The sequence below is a fragment of the Mizuhopecten yessoensis genome, unplaced genomic scaffold, assembly GCF_002113885.1.
Source record: "Mizuhopecten yessoensis strain PY_sf001 unplaced genomic scaffold, ASM211388v2 scaffold4947, whole genome shotgun sequence".
NCBI lineage: Eukaryota > Metazoa > Mollusca > Bivalvia > Pectinida > Pectinidae > Mizuhopecten > Mizuhopecten yessoensis.
In genome coordinates this window covers 104,050-124,522 of record NW_018405801.1, presented here as the reverse complement: position 1 = coordinate 124,522, position 20,473 = coordinate 104,050, and the positions used below count along the sequence as shown (strand labels likewise).

Sequence of the window (20,473 nt, the reverse complement as noted above, 5' to 3'; positions counted from 1 at the left end):
ATTATTTTATAGGTTTTAAATTGGGATTATTTGCTAAAAGCATCCATTTGTTATTTCAATAGTTTGTTTCCACCAGAAATAATGTCATTGTAATAAGGTGACAAATATTTTTATACGCCCGTTCAAATTTGACTGGAGTATTATGGTATGGGGTTGTCCGGCCGGCTGGCCGGTGTAAACTTTTGTTTGTCCGGCAATCTACTCCTACATTTTTTGACCGATCTCTTTGAAACTTGATATACATTATAATCATGATATGAAGTTGTGTCTCCCTTAAAAGAATTTTGATTCATATATTTTTGCAAAAGTTATTGCCCTTTGTTCATTTCAGTAACAATAACACTATATGGCATTCGACGGGCGTATATTGTTCCGCCCCTCGGTACTCTTGTTTTGAGTAACTGATATGTATTATTATACCTTCTGTTAAAATCTCGTAATCTGATTGGTTGAGAAAGATGTGAACATTTTCAATGTTACTTGCTCGTTTTAGAAAGATAAAGAAGACAGGGTGACATTCCAAAAAATATCACATGCGCCAAACGTTTGCATGCACATTCGTCCCAGTGCCAGGGTGTTATTCCAAAAATTGTTACATGCGCCAAACGTATGCGTGCACGGTTCGTCCCAGTGCCAGGGTGGTATCGAATCACATTCATGGTTGGTTCATTCGACAACTGTTGAGATGAAGTCTTGGTTTATGTCAAATCAACACAAGGACCTTTAAAAATGGTGAAGTGGTGAAACACCTAAACATGACACTCGGTATAATAAAATAAAAATCACATTCATGAGAGGGCGATATTGCATATTTTCCCCCCTCGGAAAGCATTGTTGACCTCGGCTTCGCCTCGGTCAACAATATCGCCCTCTCATGAATGTGATATTTATATAATGATACAGAAAGAATTCAAAAATATGTTTACCCCTTAATTTTGCCTTCTTCTTCTGTAGGAACAACAGGATTTTGTCCAAATTTGGTATTAAACATCCTATGGTGTTCTTCAGTTGGGATGAAGGTATTTTGACCATATTTGAACAGTTGCATCCAATGGGGAAGGGAAATCAATTTTGCATAAATGGTGGGACTGACCCCCCTGGGGCCTGAGGGATTGGGCTCAATAGGGATAATTTCGCAAATTCTTTAAAAATTCTTCTCCTTCTGTAGGAATGACAGGATTTGTCCATATTTGGTCTAAAGTATCCTTTGGTGAAGGGGACTTAATTTTGTATAAAAGGTAGGTCTGACCCCCTCGGGGGCAGATGGGCGGGTCCCAATAGGGGAATCACAGCAAATTCTTTAAAAATCCTTCTTCTTCTGTAGGAATGACAGGATTTTGTCCAAATTTGGGATGAAGCACCCTTGGGTGAAAGGGAACCAATTTTGTATAAAAGTTTGGTCAGAGAGACGGGGCCCAGTGAGGGATAAAGAGGGATAAAGAGGGATAAAGAGTAATAGCTTTAATGTCCTTCTTCTTCTGTTGGGATGAAGGTATTGTGAACAAATTTGAACAACAGCGTCCTATTTGGAAGGGAAATCAATTTTGTTTAAATGGTGGGTTTAAACTCGCTGGTGGCAGAGGGGCCGGGCCAAATAGGGAAAATATAAAAATGGCTTTAAAATCCTTGTTCTTCTGTAGGAATGACAGAATTATGTCCATATTGGGTTTAAAACATCCTTGGGTGAAGGGGACTTAATTTTTGTATAAATGGTGGGTCTGACCCCTCCTGGGGGCAGAGGGGAGGGGCCCAATAGGGGAAACATAGCAAATTCTTCAAAATCCTTATTCTTCTTTAGGAATGACAGGATTTTGTCCAAATTTGGTATGAAGCATCCTTGGTGAAGGGGAACCAATTTTGTATAAACCCTGGGTATGACCCCCCTTAGGGGCATAGGGTTGGGGCTCTGCTTGAAATTTGTTCTCGCTATATCTCAAGTACTGGATGGATCTTTCTGAAATTTCATATGTACTTACAGCACCTACAATGGAGTGATATATCTTTACTTCATACCAATTATTCTAAACATATTCAGGTGAGCGATATAGGCCCTGTGGGCCTCTTGTTCTGTTTATGTTAGTTTCACTGAAAGTATAAGTGCTAGACCAACAAAACTTGGACTATAGGTGCATCTCAAGGGCCAGTCACACGCTACTGATGTACCTCGCTGTGAGTAAACCGGAGCAAAAAATTAACAACAGCGAAAAAATCAGCAGAGCTCCGGCAAGAAAGCACTTGAAAAAGCAAAATTGCCCGTAGCAATACCAATATAGTACTAGCATTCCCGTTGTGATACCGTCGTTCTATCGACGTAAGAGCCGATTTGCTACCGAATACCACTTTTCTGTCACCTCAGTGTTACCAAGGCGCTGCCGTTGTTATACCGAGGCGCCGCCGCCGTTGTTCTAACGATGTGCCACTGTTGACCGGAGCTATAGCAGAGTGATATTGTTGCCCTGCCGATGTTACAGTAGTACATCGTTAGTACATCGTTAGTACATCTGTGGCGCATTAGTACTACTTAAGTGGTATTCAGTAGTACTACTGTATCACATTGGTTCCAGTAAGGTACACATTGAGGCCACTGGAGGGCTGCCGATTCATTACGGGGCGCTACCGGTGCTCTACCGACGTCAACGAATCCCTATTGGAGTACTGCCATTGTAGTCCCGTTGCTCGCTCCAGCAGCACATCAGAGGAAAGTTTTGAGCATGTTCAAAAATTTCTACCATCGCTTGCCGTTGCTCAATTTTCCGCCGATGTCCTGCAATGTACTACTGTTCTTAGCCATTTGATACTGTTGTGCTGCCGTACTTGTACTGTCCTCGAAAATCGCCAAATTTGTGCTCCCGTATAGCTCTAGCGACCCAAAGCAGCTAGATGTGACAGACCCTTTAGGTAGTACATCTCAACCCATGCATCAAATGCTGGATGCGGCCTACCTTTCATGGTCCATTGACTTTGTCAGCATCGCCATCAACATGAAGTTTTTGTGTTTAAGTTAGTTTCTCCCATAAGTGCATTGATGGTCAAAGAGGGGCACAGGCGAGACATATCAATCCGAATAGGTTGTTAGGTTATACAAGTTAGCCTGAAAATAAATCTACCATTGGGGTAATAGCTGAGATTAAATTATACAGAATTCATCAAACACAGATTGGTTGTTGAGATGAATTTGGTCGTTAAGATGAATTTAATGGCTTGTCACAAAAAATCAAAAGTTAGATACAAACTTCATTTTGTTAATGGAATTATTTTATTGCAAACAAAAGTTAGATTGAGACAGCAAAAGAGAATACATTTTTCAACTGTTAATTTATAGAATGGTAATCTCATGTACCGACCTAAATTTTGACAGACATATTTGCTTGTGTTGGAGATTTTTAAGGATGACATGAATATGTTTTTTTTTCATAATTTTCTATTATTAACTTTAAAGAAACTACTACTAGAGTTATGTATATGTTATTTTTTTTTTCTCTATAATTATTGTTAAAAAAATAAATAAAAGATAGAAACACTGGACCCTATGTTATTGATGTAAGATTGTATGAAGTCAAATGACTTCAGATGGGTAAATAGCAAAAGCTGTCAGAAAATATCTGTAGAAAAATCTTGTCAAGGAAATGTTGATAAAGCGATTCCCGTTATTATGATCTCGGACATATTAAGGTAAGCGATATTGTTGGGGTAATTATTTTCCATTTTAGAACACCCAGGATGCATTGTTACTGTCGTTGGCAATACATTAATTGCCTTAACCACACAGGGCGGTGGTCGCCATTCTGAAAGTATAGTAAAATCAGATGGGAAGTTTTCAGTTAAAGAAAAAACAGTATTTTTTATTGTGTTTGTTCCTATCTCAAAACATAGAATTAAATTAATGAATCATATATTTCATTGTCCAAGTTCTTTGTACTAACACTAAATTGCAAACAAGATGAAAATTACAAACAAAAATACATAATTGACTTTCTTAACATTTGAATATATATATTTTCATTTGCATAAATAAAAGAAGTATTACCCATATTGTTACTGAAATGAACCTGGCTGTTGTGACCATCCATTTTTTTGTATGCATGATCTAAATTTTAGTCAATAATGATTGGGAAATCATTATTATTTTCTATGGCATTGTATTTTCAACAACGTTGTGTTCTGTTTTTGTCCCAATTATTTTTAAATGAACATCATGCAGAACTGAAAATCACTAATACCCGCATTGAAGGAACAATCGCCGCTAATAACTTAGCCTTGTGCATTTTTCCGTGTTCATCCATGCAATGTTAAGAACTCAGTGTTCCAATTTAAACTATCTTGGGGTGAGGGAAAGCTCGTTTCGGACACCATTTGTTTCGTATTCATTCATCGACAGCTAAATTCTATCAGTTAGTGTCCTAGTTGAAAGCCTTTTATGCAATAATAGTTGACCTACGACCTCAAACTTCAACCAATCATTTTACAAATCGTCCAATTTGTTTTACTCCTCGTCTGTCAAAATTGCCAATTTATGTCGAGATTTACAAGTCTGCGAACACAGCATTAATTATTTGTACAGTCAAAACAATTAGACATTTCTCTAATTCTATTTGAGTATGCCGAAAGTGGATCAGTCCATTATCTCCTTTAGTCATAATTTGCATGCTTCAGTGGTCAGTTGCGGCTCACTAACTTTCCACTTTTTGTCCCACCAATTAATTTTACCCATCATTAGATAGGGGAGGAGCCATTTTCTAATCGGACATCTGTCATTTTTTCGATGCCCAACATGAGAGCTTTGTTTACCATCTGTCCATCGGAGCGCAGCCCATTGTAAACCCTGTTTTCCTTACTTTACGACTCGAAAGTGACCACAGGTATTTTAGTCTGGGCTGTCAACAAGTCATCGAGTCGACACTGGTCAGTGATATGATCTTATTTATGGGTCAGCCTTGACTGGCTGGACTATCTTGACCAGTGGTTTGAAAGGAAGTGATGCAATGTCATTGGATATTTTGAATGTCAATAAACTCTTGCATGACACTGCAGTGTATTCCCTTTATATCTTACAACATATTAATTTTTGTTGACCAACAAATATATGACCTTCAAAAACAATTTATTCGGTAAATCTTCTTTTTGCATTCAAAGGTTTGATTTTTTTGATGATGAGAAAATTTCTGGAAGATTACAGAAAAGGTCAAGAAAAATAAATCCAATTCTTTGACTGACAGAAGACTTTACCATATAAAACGTTAACTCGTCTATAAACTTCCATGCTACCACTTCCTAGCAAAACGTTTACACTTGAATGCTTAAGAAGAAGTCAAGTTTAATTCTCACAAGGGCAGACAGGTAACGAATGTCGAGCAGCCAACTAGCAGGGGTAGAATGTCCGTCACTGATGCAAGTATTGGTAGAGACAAAAGCATTATTTCTGCCCAGTGACTATGGAGTGTAGAACAGGCAGAGATCACCGACCTTACCACTGTTGTGTGTCACGGAACAATGGCGGACTATGTCTTGTACTAATTGTCTGGCCCGTACGGGTCCAATCTAGCCGTCAAACGCACAAAGCAGCGCGGTCGAGCGTCAAGCCGGGTCGCAGTGATAGGTCAGAATATTTTCTGAGTATACAAATAGGCTGGGTATCTTACATGGCTAGGCGAGTGACAATTTATCTGGTAAACAGGTAGTAAATTATCTACCCGCGATTACCTGTTGGATAATCATTACCTATTCATGGTGTAATTTGTCACAAAATTATTCCAAGGTTGTTTAGAGGTATTTTGTGTTTTGAAAGAAAAGAAAAAAAATGACAGCATGTTGTAAGCTTTCTACCTGTAGGTACAGGGAAGGTCCGTATTGTGGTGTTACGCGTATCGGGTGTAAACAAGACATTGATAAATCACCGCTGTGGTTTAAAGTCGCGGTTTTAGGTCCCCAGCCCGGATGAGATGTCTCGTCATTTTTTAAATTCCTCAACTCAAGGAAATAGTTATTTATGAAATCAGAGGAGACTTGTTTTGTAAATTCCACCTTTATAACAGAAACAGAAATAGATTTAATGATGTTTTATAGTTATAATGTCAGCATAGATATGTTATGATTAATATTTGAGTACAGAAAAGTCAGTACCAGAGAGATATAATGTCAGTTTCATAATACTCAAATGAATTTTTTTCTTATGCATATGGTTGAAAAAATAGTGTTGTACTTTTTTTTCTCAAGAAGAAAGTGATATTGACTAAATCTGAACTCTTAAAATATGAAAACAATCCTTTATCTTCCTTTTTGCTTCATAAGGTGCATTATACTGTTGCATACTGTTTGTTAGAAGCAACTGTTGTAAAAAGTCTACAACTAGTTCAGAAATATTCATCAAATTTAGTTATGTTTGTAAATGGTTATTTTAAATATTTTAGTACAATTGAAGAATGAGTAGTTTAGAATATGTGATTGGATCTGGTTCCTTATTGAGAAAGGACAAAGATAGAAAAAAACTGCAGTGTATTGAAAGCTTATAGTAAATGTACTAGTTACTTCCCCTTGTCCAGGAAGATAAAAAGTGTTGAATAAATCTTATTCTGGTTTTTCCTCATTGGTTATGTTTTTGACAGAATAACAATAGAAATAATATGCAGTGCAATATGAATTAAGTAGAGAGGATTTTGAATGTTACTAATTTGGTTGAAATTACCTTTGAGCCTATATAGACAAAAACACATTATCCAGCTGTTTCTGATTAAGTCATCAAAAATGGGCTGGTGTTTTAATTCAGAACTCATCACACTGTATAGAATGACAGTACCCAAAATGGATCACCAAACCATCATTTTTTTCGTTCATGGAAAATTCAGCGGATGAGTTATATAAGTTTAAGGTTTTATCAAAAGAAGAATACTGATGGTGTGTTCTCACCAACAAAATAAACAACCAGAGCTCACGTGAGATATTTATAGAACACTCCTAACATCACTAAATAACATTTCTAGTTTTTGCAAATGTCAGTACCCAGAACGGATCACAGTTTGATTTTTGCAATATTTTGCACTTCAAATGAACATTTCTTTGTCAGCAGTTAAACATTTTATGATGATCGGAATTTGTATGAATACCAGTCCATTGTATTTCTACATAGGCTAATTTATTTCTACATGTAGTCTAAAACAAAATACAACAAACGTCATTTTTTTCTCAGATCCATTTTGGGTGCCAATCCTTATATCTACTGATAATCTTGTGCACAGTGACATATCCACTCTTTGGTGATAAAATCGAAATATTTTGTCTTGTTGAAATATTCCAGGGCCTGTGTTCATGAAAGCGTTCTTGTGCTTAAGCATAGATTCTGTGCTCAACGCAACTTTATTTTAACGAACTTAAATCATGTGACATGGTAAATAAGTCCTAAATATTTAGTCTGAACACCCTTCAAGATTTTTCCAGATTCTTAACAAATTGTGTGTTGTCCTTTATTTATCACTGGAACAAGACTTTGGACTTGAGCACAGAATCCAAGTTTGAGCATGAAAACGGTTTCATGAATACGTGCCCAGGCCTTTACATATACCATGTATAAGCTGTGTATAAATATATGCTGTTCTGATGTGTAAAGGCAAAAATGGAAAGTTTAGTGATTTAAATACAGGAAACATTTCCTGTAAACAGCTTCTGTAAAATGTAACTTTACATCACAAGTTACCAGAATAATACATCGGTAAAGCCATTTCAATATTATATTGTTAACTAAATATACATTTCACTCGTAATGCACTGCTCATTCATAAAAACTAAATACACTTTAAATTCCTCTATTTTCAATTAAAAGGCCTTGTCATTAATCTCTGTAAGTGTTTAATATTGATTGTAGAATAAATGAAAACTTGTCTCAAAATCGTGTTACACTGGATTTCAATTACCACTAGGAAATTTTGGATGTCAATGAAATGAATTGTATCTTTTTTTTTTAATCTTTAACATCGATCTCCGGCCCTTTAAGGGGCTGAGAAAAATCTTAGTGTCAGATAAAGAGTTATTAAATGAGTTTCGTACAGGCGATGTCGGGAGGCCTGTCCATTGTAATAGAGAGCACTTTGTGCGTATATGTAGATACCAAACAAGAAATATTTCGTACAGGTATTGTTCATATACAAATCATAAATATCATCGATTCTTGCTCAAATGATTCATTCATTGCTTGTATTTCCTCTGTAACAATGACACTGGTCACGCCTGATTGGTCGGTGCTCTTGGACCAACATGATTGTTTGCGATTGGATATATTCATTGACTCTATAAACACTGGCGATTTGTTTATTGAATTTGTTTTGTTTAAGTTTGGTCATCCTGAAAATTTGAATAATAAAATCTAAACTTTTAAAAAAATCCTAAAAAGTGGTAACATTGTTATTTCTGTGAATGAGGTCATTTTGAAATTATCGCTAACGACCTGTACATATGTTCATTGTCTTAGTCTTGTAATGAAAATTGCATTGTTTCTCTGTGAAAGTTATGCATTGCGTTGATGAGACTCGGGAGAAAGGTTGATCGTAGGGTTTTACCTGTATTTGTGTGCTAATTCAGGGTCTCCTATATCCTTCTATCAATGTCAACTGGTGCTTTGGATGGGAGGGTCAGGGTATATCGTTCTACTTACACGTAATATATTTTCAATATATCGTTTACTTATCTGCATTGTGCTTTGTTTTGTAATAATTTGGGCCTACTTTCTAAATCTAAAAGATAAACATCTGCGGGTGTGAGTGAAATATCTTCCTGTAAGATAATGAAGATGCATTTTGAATTTTTATCATCATCTTTCAAAGAATTGTAGAGCTATGTAGTAAAACCTGTATTAAGAAACCACTTTTGGGAAATTCATTTATTGCAGGTTGTCTCTCTTAATACAGGTTTATTTTACAGTGAAATTAATATGGTGGGAAACATTCAAAGTGGTCTCTTAACACAGGTGATCTCTTAACACAGGGGGTCTCTTAACACAGGGGCTCTCTTAATAGAGATGGTATTAAGAGAGGTTGTCTTAACAGAGATTATTTCTCTTCAGAGGTGGTCTATACAGAGGTCTCTTAACAGAGGTGATCTCTTAACAGAGGTGGTCTCTTAACAGAGATTATTTCTCTTCAGAGGTGGTATATACAGATGTCTCTTAACATAGGTGATCTCTTAACAGAGGTGGTCTCTTAACAGAGGTGGTATATACAGATGTCTCTTAACATAGGTGATCTCTTAACAGAGATGATCTCTTAACAGAGATATCTTCTTAACACAAGTGATCTCTTAACAGAGGTGGTCGTTTACCACAGGTAGTCTCTTTACAAAGGTTCAGTAAACAGAAATGTTTACAATGGGAAATGTGAATAATGGTCTGTAACACAGGTGGTCTTTTAATAGAGGTGTTCACATGAGCAGGTTTAACTATATATTGTATTACTAAACCAGGAGCCTAAGTATATGATATATCAACACATTGATTTACTGTAAAGATGAAATATTGGATTTTTTCTCCTGTTCAAATCTAGTCAATCCTGTGGATTTTCATAATTAAACTTTTAGAATGTGGGGGAAAAAAATCAATTCCAAAATCAAAAGTTTTAGCATTGAAGAAGACGTAGTATTGATTATAGTTTATAGTTGTATTCAAAATATTTGAACTGGAAGGGAATTTGTGAGTTTTTTCTCTGAGATTAAACCTCACACCGGCATATATTTGTGCAAGTTTACGTTAATAGACTTATAATGGATTTCTGATGGTGCAGTCTCTTTGTGAATGACCAATGGAGTCTGACATCTGTACCTGTTGTCCCTCGTACCGAGCATGAGCCGCACACATCTGAAGCTTTGGTTTTGATTGAAGAAAGAATCAGTACAGATCCATCTTTATTTTATTAATTTGTCCAAGGAAATGTGGGCCAGTCAGCTATATAGGTACTGTGTAACATCCAAAGCTCGCGACCCAGCATGAGGTTGGGAAACTCGAACAACTCCGGAGGTTCAAATTCCTAGGAACCTGGCCCGGGATTGGGTCGGAAAGCCAGCAAGGCTTTGATCCCTTCTTTGATGTGTAAATATCAGCAGAGGTGTGATGTGGTCATTATCCCTGGCTAACGGGCCATCATACTTGAGACCTACATGTATAGGCCCCCTCTCGTCCTGTATACTGTGGTCCAGACCACAGGGCCTGATGATAGTGTGTTATTAGCTAGGTTATCTAGTGTCCGGGCCCAATGGGCCGGGGACCATTATCAAACATACACTGATACTAGATTTAGTCTCTAAGTTGGAGAAGCTGTACTTAGATATGTACGTATCAGAACAGATCAATTTCTAATGTAAGTGTCTTTTCTGTTCTTTCTCTGTCACTCATATTTTGAATTGGAGGCATTGTAGTCTAGTGGTAGGATGCCGGGCTCGTGACCGAAGGGTTGCAGGTTCGAGTCACTGCACGGCACTGTGTTGTGTCTTTGAGCAAGATACGTTTCTCTGCTTGTTCCAGTCTACTCGGCTGTAAATGAGTACGTGGTTGGGCAGTGCTAGAATTGTTGAATGCTAGCTGTTAGCGCCGAAATGGCAGCTCCGGCTGTATGCTCTCAAGGGAGTTGAGAAAGGTATTGGCTGGTTGTATAGGCCCTATAACCACGGATAATAATTTGTGAACCGCTTTGAAACGACCTACGAACTAGGTTGTGATAAAGTGGTATATAAGAACATCAAATTATTATTATTATTATTATGATTATCAAGAGAGAATGGAAAGGATGTGATTTATTTGCTGGTTTATTTTGTGAAGTTTGTTTGCCATGAAAAATATACATGATAAAGTGGTTCGTATCAATAGTTTCCGGGTGTAGAAAATAGAAAGTTAAGCTCTTCTCTGTCGTATGTCTACAGAGTAGCAAATGGGGGGAGAGTTTAGATTTTGTCTTTCAGTTGGCTGTAGAGTAGTTGAAAACTGAGGGAGGGTCAGGAGATATTTTCTGTCAAATTCTGTACAAAACAGGGAGAAGGTTAGGACATTTTCTTCGTCCATTGTATGACAGTCATTGAAAACAAGAAAACATTTTTTCATCAGATGTTAAAAATAAAGGAAACACTGGAGAGTTTCTTTGACAGTTGTCTGTGCATTGACAGAGAATATAAGAAAGGATCTGAGTTTTTTTCCTTCCTTTGTATTTACATTAGTTGAAAACAGGGGAAACTTAAGGAGATATTTTTCAATCAGATGTCTGTACAGTAGATGAAAATAGGGGAATGAAATTAAGTTGGCAATATGGGAAATTTTGGATATTTTCTCAGTCCGATGTTTTTATAATACAGTAGTTGACAACCTGGGAAAATTTAGGAATTGTCCATAATTTAGTAGAAAAAAGGGGCATGGTTATGAGAGATTTTCCTTGTCTGCACATTGATAGAAAACATAGGGAAGCTTATAAATTAGGGGACCATCAGATGTATACAGTAGCATTACCAGCTAGGTGTGAGCAGAGCATTGGTTCTGGTCTGTCAGCTAGGTGTGAGCAGAGCATTGGTTCTGGTCTGTTTCCCCTGGGAGGTCTTTTGTAGATTGTAGATTTTAAATATAATTAATCTTTGTACAAGCTCAACAGTGCTTGATATATGTGATATAATCACATCTAAATCATGATATCTTGTGACTGAAGAACTGTTACATCCTCGGATAGACACCTAGCTCGGGTGATAATGTCTGGGTCGCATCCTTTTATGTGGGTACGGAGATTTATATATTGTTTTGTTAGGAAACTTTTTTTAATCAAAACAGACCATCGGGTCAAAATAGTCATACAATGTGTAACATTTCATTTTCCAGGTTATGTATCTATTATTTCTGTCTGTCTTTAAACTTTGTCTGTATCAAAGTGTTTTATATCATAGTAATCCCATTGTTATTTAGAGGAACGTAAAATCTGACATTGAATTTAGAAAATAAAGCATGAAATGAGGGGAAATAAAGGCAACGTCCTATATCCTATTACTAGACCTTGTTGAGCCTTAGTATATTATAATGTAATTTTATTAGGGCTCCACATCAGAGACGGGTGTTGCAATGTGCGTTCATGTAACCTTCAAAACTTTCGTTTCCGTAGATTATCTTAGAATCCAAGACTAATCTTTTCTGAAATTTGACATGGTTTTACTCTTTGACATTTAGATGTGCAATAAGGTTTTAAAAGTTTCTAAGGTCAAAATAACTGTTACTCAAACTAGACCATGGGGTTACACCAGCAGGCACACAGCGGGGCCCTTGCTTAAGCTGTTAGTGTTCTAGTTCTCTATATAAATGAAAGTCAGTACTTTTGTATAATTTACATTAGACTAGTTTCTTATTAGCTTATTTTGTGGGGTTTAGAGAGTCCGGACTTACAAGATTTCTCCTACAAAGCACACACGATTGGTACTTGAAAGAAATATTGTAGAATTGTAGATGCTAGAAAGTTTTTTTTGGTTCATTCATAAATGATACTCATCGGAAATATTACTGATTCTAGAAAGTTGTTTTACTTCAGCTCTGCAATACACAGATATATAACTGCATGTATACTGCTTGGTCCGACATTTTAGATTCTCGGAAGTTAGCTAATTTAAGTTATGTGGTACAATTATAAACAGATACTTTGTTAGAAATATTGCAAATTCTAGAAATATAATGGCTAAAAATGATTGATACAATTTCACCTGTTTACGGTTTGTTAAATTTCGTACATATTTAATTGATTTACTCTGCTGGTTCCGAAATCGTCCCAATTGATGGGATGTTTGGTACTCTGTGGTTTTGGACAGTTGGTTACAAATAATGGACTAGACTGACCAAGTTTGACCATGTTCGAGTTTGTCATCCTGCCAGGGTCAACAAGACGTTTGTAAGGGTTGGCTGACCATCATTCTTCTCCTTGCACCTCCTACTAAGCACGTAACGTAGGGGGGTCACGAAGCACACAGACATTTAACCCTAGCCTGTAATTCAGTCACAGGTTGTCCCTTTGAAGTGTCCGTCACATTGTTATTGTGGACATATTGAGTTTCCTTAAACATCTCTATTAACTTCTTCACTCATTTTTGAAGTCTTTTGATTTTCTCAAATACCATGACAAAGACATTTCAATTAATAAAAATGCTGGAAAGAAAATTTCGAGAATAATAAAAAAAAAAATGAAAAAAATAAAATAAACATTGAATAACATTACTACTTTTAACAAAATCACAGCAGATAATAGGTTATATATGAATTTGGTCAGTTTTTCTAGCTGAAATAAGTTTCTGAATATTTTTGAGTGACAATAATTAGAGCGATTATAACAATCAGGTGTGTATTATCACCTGTAGTTTTCACCTGTGTTTGTTACTGTAGAGGATTTCGTTGCATTCTTTGACCTGGGTAAGGAAAGGTCTTCATCTGCGTGTAGGGGAAATGTCACATTTCCACATATCAAATGTCAACTGTATACTACATTTATTTTCATCTAGTTATTATCTCGTAAATCAGCCGTTCTAAAACTGACATATGAATCCCGCCAATGGTCACGAAATTTGATCCAGGAGCTGTCAGTCATAGTATTTAGGTTTGTCATTTTCATCGAATGTGAAAACAATCAGTCGTCATCGCCATTGTGCAGATGTTAAGAGCCGGAAAACATGTGACTGAAATCTGAATTCTGATTGGTTCGCCATTCAAAACAATAAATGAGATCAGTGTTCATTCATGATCTTGACAGATAACGTCAATTTCGTTGATCGTAAATAATGTTTAGTGTGTTTTAGTACAATGAACGGGGTAAATTGATGATATTTAGCTAGTTCATCAGGAACTATGTAGAGTACCTTCATTAAGAGGTATTGCATGGACGTGGTGTTTGCTCAATTTTGCCTTCCATTAAGCCCATGCCATCCTGGGATAATTTACGCTCTAATTTGAATTGTGGGAGTTCCGATCGTAAAAACTGCACCCAGATAGTTACAATGCATGTTTATGTATGTACCCAATCACTTTTTGAGACATCTTCAGAATACTAGGACGGACGCTTTCCTATAGAAATAACTAAGTTGTTTCCGGATATACGAAACACTTAAATAAAAAATGTTTTTGTGAAATTTGGCAGAATGTCCAATGGTGAAAGAAGTGTCAGAAGAATTGGTTCTTGTGCACTTAGAAACTTTGTGTTGTTAAGCATAATTAGAGAAATTTGATAAAGGCAGATAGGGACCGATTATCTGATCCCAACACATAACAGTCTGTGGATATTGTCAGTGGAATGATGGTGTCGGTAAACCCCAGGTAAACTTAATTGTTATCACTGCAGATCTTGTCTTGACTTTTGTGTTTAGCGACCAGGACTCCACGATGAATGAAAAGGGCAAATATTGACGTGGAATTTTATCGAGTCTTTGTGGACATTCTTTCTACCGTTCATTGCGAAGACTGCGATGATCCTCTATATTTCGCTGCGGTCGGCGTATTATCTTTATTATCTGTTTATGTCTTAATTAACCTCATTATGGAGATATTTAGCTAATTGCATCGCAGAGCTGTCTTGGTTTGTCGTAGTTCCAGTGACTCGATGGGTGGTGGTAATTGAAGCTCAGGTGTGCCCGACAAATACGTGTTTACTTGTGACACCCGAAAAGAATACTTGTGCACACCTGTAGAACACCTTGATACGTTCCATATCTTATAGCACACCTTTCGGTATTACGTACCGGAGGCTTTTTGGTGTTGCATACCTGAGATGCAAATCTACCTTTCTAACAAAAAAGGAAGTACTGTTTTGTAAACAGAAAGTTACATATTTACGCTAGAGAGACCAACCACTCTTAACTGTAAACAACTTTGAAAATTTGTTAAGTTCATGTTTTTTTTTCTATATTTATATTAAGACAAATACATGTTGTTTGCCGTTTTTCTCAGTAATGTTGTAGATGAGTGGTGATGTAGCAAATATCATGTCCCTTTATATTTATACTAATTAAGACAATTACAGGTTGTTGGCTATTGTAGGAGTTTTGAATTTATTCTCAGTAATGTTGCAGAAAAATGCTGACGCAACAAATATCATGTCCCGTAGTATAGTGGACAAGCCCAGTGCTGCTATAATCTAGAGGCAGATATTGAATCCTTGTGATTGTGATGTTTTTGTGAAAAAATAAATTATCAAAAAAAAAAATCTTCGTATTAACTCTTTGCTAAAATAAAGCGGCATGGCAACACCAAGTCAGAAAAAACCTTACAATTTGGAACTCTTCTTTGTTGAAGATACAAGATGAAAAATACTGGAACTGTACCTTAAGACTGACCAAAGGCCATCAGCACAATGCTTTTAACATGTAAAATTTACTATATTAAATCAGTTATTTATAATTATTTAATGATTTGATAAACTTCACTATGCAATTACAAATAAGGACCACTGCAGTCAGAAATAAGATCCACATTAATTTCTAACTGCATATATAGGGAGTGTCTGGCAGGTCAAATTATTAGGAAAAGTAAATAAAATAAAAACACTAACATAAAGCAGTAAACATCTGGTTTGGTGAATTATTGCGTATTTCAAGTTTATCACAACCATCATTAATATTCATGGACAATATTACGGCCTTATGCATCACATTGATACATGTTTGTTTTACACCTGTCCTCCGCAGGGTAAGTAATTATATTACCTGTATTATACATCCAGCTTCGTTAATGACTATTGTAATCTGTATCAGCTGGTCGAGTAACCTGGAGGGATTTGTACCTGGAATGCATCTGCATACTTTTTCTGTGTACTTTAGTTTTTAATGTTTTCTCCGTTCGGAGTAAATCCACGTGTCACATACATATGAAACACAGGCTGACATGTGTTGGACACCTGAGGGGGAAATCAAATATAAACACGCTGTACAATATACTTACCATTGAGGTATCGCCACTTGCGGCAGGTAATTAAAATATTGTGGGTTTATGCTAATTTGAACAAATTTAGCTGGTCAAAAGATCAATAGTGGGCACATTTGTGAGCTGGTTTTACTTTCAGAATGAGGATGTTATACTTGGATATATATTTTTTCTCTCGAAAAAGAGAAGTGGAATATATAGGTTCATGTGACATATGCAAAACCTGTGTAATAAAAATATGAATGTATTTTAGATTTTTTTTTTTTTTAATACATTATCATTGAATCACACCATTTTCTAACACGCAACCTCAGACTATTAAGGATCCCTGTCCCACTGCACTGTAGTTTTGGTCTCGCCACCACAAAGTAGCGGAAGCGAGACTAAGGTGTTGCATTTCTGGCGGCGGTGCCGTCAACATTAAGTTTTTGAGTTTAAGTTAGTTTCACTGAAAATATAAGCGCTACACCAACCAAACTTGGACCACAGATGCATCTTAGGTAGTACATCTCAACCCATACATCAAATGCTGGATACAGCCTACCTTTCATGGACCATTGACTTTTTCAGCATCTCCATTCACATTAAGTTTTTGCGTTTAAGTTAGTTTCTCTGATATGTGCATTGATGGTCAAAGAGGACTAGCGAGACATATCATTCCGAATGGCTTGTTTCTATATATATAGTACATTCAGAACACTGTTGTTGTTTATATTTTGTCTCATAAAAGTCCCGCAAAGTTCTTATTTTATTTTCAGAAAGATTTATCAAAAGAGATAATCATGCCTAAAAAACAGTTTCCTATACTTAGTTACAATTTTTGGCAATGTGGTATTGGGTCCTTAATTGTTATTTTTCATATATATTGATTGAAAAGAGTGCTTTTAGAAGACAGATTGAAAGGTAATGTACCTCTGAAATTCTATGTCTGCAAGTAAAAGAAGCAAAAGTCACTTTGACATTTGTGACCTTGATAAAACAACATGCATGTGATATTGATATACTTCTAGTGAAAAGTTAAAAAGAAATCTGAAGCACGATGTATTTGAGAAACTTTGAATGGCTGGTGATTTGGTAGCAGAAGTCAGGTCAACATTCAAATCTAATGTTGACAGGCTGTTGTTGGTACAGAGTTGTCAGACAATGGGGGGATGAACGGGTCTGGGAGATAGATCTATGTGTTGTGTTTGTGGCGGGACTGGGACAATAAAGCACGGACAAAGACTCGACCAGTAATGTCCTCATCAGTTTCAATCCAATTAGACTATATAAACACTGGTATACTGTCCATCCCAGTGCTGAAAGCGTGACATGTTATGATAAGGCGCGTTCCGGCTCCCGTAGTCCTGGCCGGCTGTTGTTCCACACCCCCTGCTCAAACTGACCATTGTATGGCCACAGTGGACATGACAAGTGGACACTGGTCACTACTGGTCAGCCCTGCCTCGGGACTGGTCAGAAATGTTTAGTGTCAATCCACTTGTCTCTCGTAACTGACCACTAGGTCGGGTCTCCGTATGAATGTTTTGGTATAGATTCTAATACATATAGGTGGACATCCAAATGACCTTGACTGGCTAATGTGTTGTACTTCCTATTGCTCAAGGCCAAATTTCAAACCCGTGTTTTGTTATCATGAAAATGAATTTAACATGTTATGTAGGTATACAATATACACTGTTTCGATCGTGTTACAGATTTCAGTTTCAGAAATCCGGGTTATATAAAAATAATTACAATTTAGGAGATAAAAATGACACATACCTTGAGTTATTTACCGGAAATGTCAAGTGTATCAATGTTGTGGTTTTCAGTGTGAAAGGTAAACAAATTGATGAATTGCATTTATGTCAGCTCCAGGGCAGACAAATTGTTTGGATCAGGATGTTTGTTAAATTGTTAAGTTAATGAGATAAAATCCTGAAAATTGGATAATTAAAATTCATACTCTTCAAATGTGATTCAAATGAATTGATTTAAAAAGGAGGAAAAGAGGAGTTAATTAAAACACAATTATAGTGTCGTATAAAGTTGTCTGATTTGGTCAGATAACCCTGCTATGATTTGAGATCTTTCGATAGTATAAGACGAGTTTTATTGTCTCGCCACCACGAAGTAGCAGAAGCGAGACTAAGGTGTTGCTCTTCCGGGGGCAACATCGACATTAAGTTATTGCGTTTAACTTAGTTTCACTTAAATCATAAGTGCTAGACCAACCAAATTTGGACCATAGGTGCATCTTATAGGTAGTACATCAAAGGCTGGATGCGGCCTATCTTTAATGGTCCATTGACTTTGTCAGTATCTCCATCAACATTACTTTAAGTTTTTGCATTTAAGTTAGTTTCTCTGAAACCATAAGAGCTACACCAACCAAACTTGCACAATAGATTGCATTGATGGTCAAAGCGGGGTACAGGTGAGACATATCAATCTGAATGGCTTGTATTAGAAAATACTTCACATGACATAAATTTGTTTTTAGCGTAGAACTATTGAATTCATTTTGGTTTGATAGGAACATTTGATCCTTGGTTCTTTGTCAAGCATTGTGATATCACTTCATCTACACTTTAAAACACTTCTGAATTCCAATAGTTGTGAATATAGCATCAGATACTTGTTTAAATGGACTCAGAGAAATTAGAAAATCTTTTGTAATATGTAACATGATCTTAGAAACTGCAATACCTTCATGATATACATCCCGTCCATCAGTAGTTTGCCTAGTTAACGATAGATGCAATATCAGCCCCGAAGGTCACGATAGAGCATTGTACAGCATCTGTAACCCATGGTGTTGGTGGGCACGAGTTTGATTCCGGATGTCACAGGAAATTGTATAGCAGACTTCTGGGTGGAGGTCTTAAGTAATTTCACATTGTTTATCTCAAAACAGCCCTGAGTGAAATTATCAGATGATCAGGAAATGTACCTGTGTGGATAAATATGCAATAAATTGCTATATAAAAAAGAAAAAAAAAAGTGAATTAATAAATTAGTACATCTATGTTTTCTTCGATATTTTGTAGAGTCTTGCCCGTGAAATCATCCTGACCTTGGGAGAAGCGTTTGAGGTTGCCTACCAGATGGCGCTAAAGGAAAAGGCACAAGCAGGCGCACTTGAGTTTGATCGGCAGATGAGCCAGAGCGACGTGGAGCCGGACTCTATCAGCATCTCGTCCAAAGCTTCCATCAGCACTGTCTGAAAACAGGGTAGGTTAATAAAGCAGTGAATGTAACCAGTTGTCCTCGCCACGGAATCTTAGGATCCACTGACAAGCAGTGAATGTAACAGCCGGTTGTCCTCGCCACAGAATCTAAGGATCCGCTGACAAAACCTGTAACTATTCACTGGCTACCAGCTCTCTTTTCTGATATGAGGATAGCGTTGATAATTTATTTTTGAAAAGAAAATAATTCATTTCTGAATGATAATTATGATATAACCAAGGAAAAAATCTATAAAGATTGCATGAGCTACGGGCCAAGATTTGAACTTTGGGCCACTGATCATTATACCGTCTCTCTAAACAACTGAACTGCCTGGTCAACAGTAGTACCCTGGCCGAATGCCACTACAGTTATATCCAAAACACAAAGTAGTGGGACAGGAATCCTTAATAGTGTTTTACCCGTAGTGGGACAGGAATCCTTAATAGTGATTTACCTGTAGTGGGACAGGAATCCTTAATAGTGTTTTGCCTGTAGTTGGACAGGAATCCTTAATAGTGTTTTACCTGTAGTGGGACAGGAATCCTTAATAGTGTTTTACCTGTAGTGGGACAGTAGTCCTTAATAGTGATTTACCTGTAGTGGGACAGGAATCCTTAATAGTGTTTTGCCTGTAGTTGGACAGGAATCCTTAATAGTGTTTTACCTGTAGTGGGACAGGAATCCTTAATAGTGTTTTTAACTCATTCACCCCTGAAGACACATTTGAAATCTTTCAAATCAAAGGTTGGAATAGTTCATTATTAAATTTCAGAGGTGAATGAGTTAACAAAATTTCTTTATAAAGTAAGTCTCATTATAAACAATAACTATTTGCTAGATGTTATGGTTGGAGTGGTCTCCCTTGGATCAGCACTATAGCACTGCAGTTAGTTTGGAGTGCTGTATCCACTATAGACCTAGCTCCACGTAGATTTATACATCAACCTGATATGATCTGGTAATGTCAGATTTAGTCCATCCATATCAGTTAAGTAGGTAATGTTGTAAGATTCCATTTACCACAAGCTATCGTGTTTTGTGTGTCCCTAGGGGGCAGGGAGTGTATCTGGGGACAGGCCACACACTAGAACTACAAAGACCATGTGACAGAGAGCAGGGTCGCCATGCTCCGTGACTTGGGCCGTAAAATCACTTTACGTTACATAAACGGAACATAATTTCAGGGCAGGTTGTATCATGTGGAGGGAGTAGCTATTAGGATCAGGATAAAGAAAGCCTTGGGAAGATTTATGTTATATAAGTTTCGGAGCACATGTATAAAAAAGGGCACAATTTTAGGTTATCGTGTGCTTGTTCTTATAGTCTCGATTTTAATTTTTTCAACGAAAGGCTGATATACTG

The 20,473-nt window shown here is 36.8% G+C and overlaps 1 protein-coding gene across 5 annotated transcripts in view; it reads left to right on the top strand.

Moving 5' to 3' along the window:
- LOC110450032 (ankyrin repeat and sterile alpha motif domain-containing protein 1B-like) overlaps positions 1–20,473 on the top strand; it is a 208,374-nt gene that overhangs the window by 175,433 nt on the left and 12,468 nt on the right. For all 5 annotated transcript variants that reach the window (XM_021497246.1, XM_021497245.1, XM_021497244.1 and 2 more), the window contains one exon: positions 18,928–19,111. In XM_021497246.1, the coding sequence (XP_021352921.1) occupies positions 18,928–19,104 (177 nt within the window). In that variant the 3' untranslated portion in view covers positions 19,105–19,111. The remainder of the gene's footprint in view (positions 1–18,927; positions 19,112–20,473) is intronic.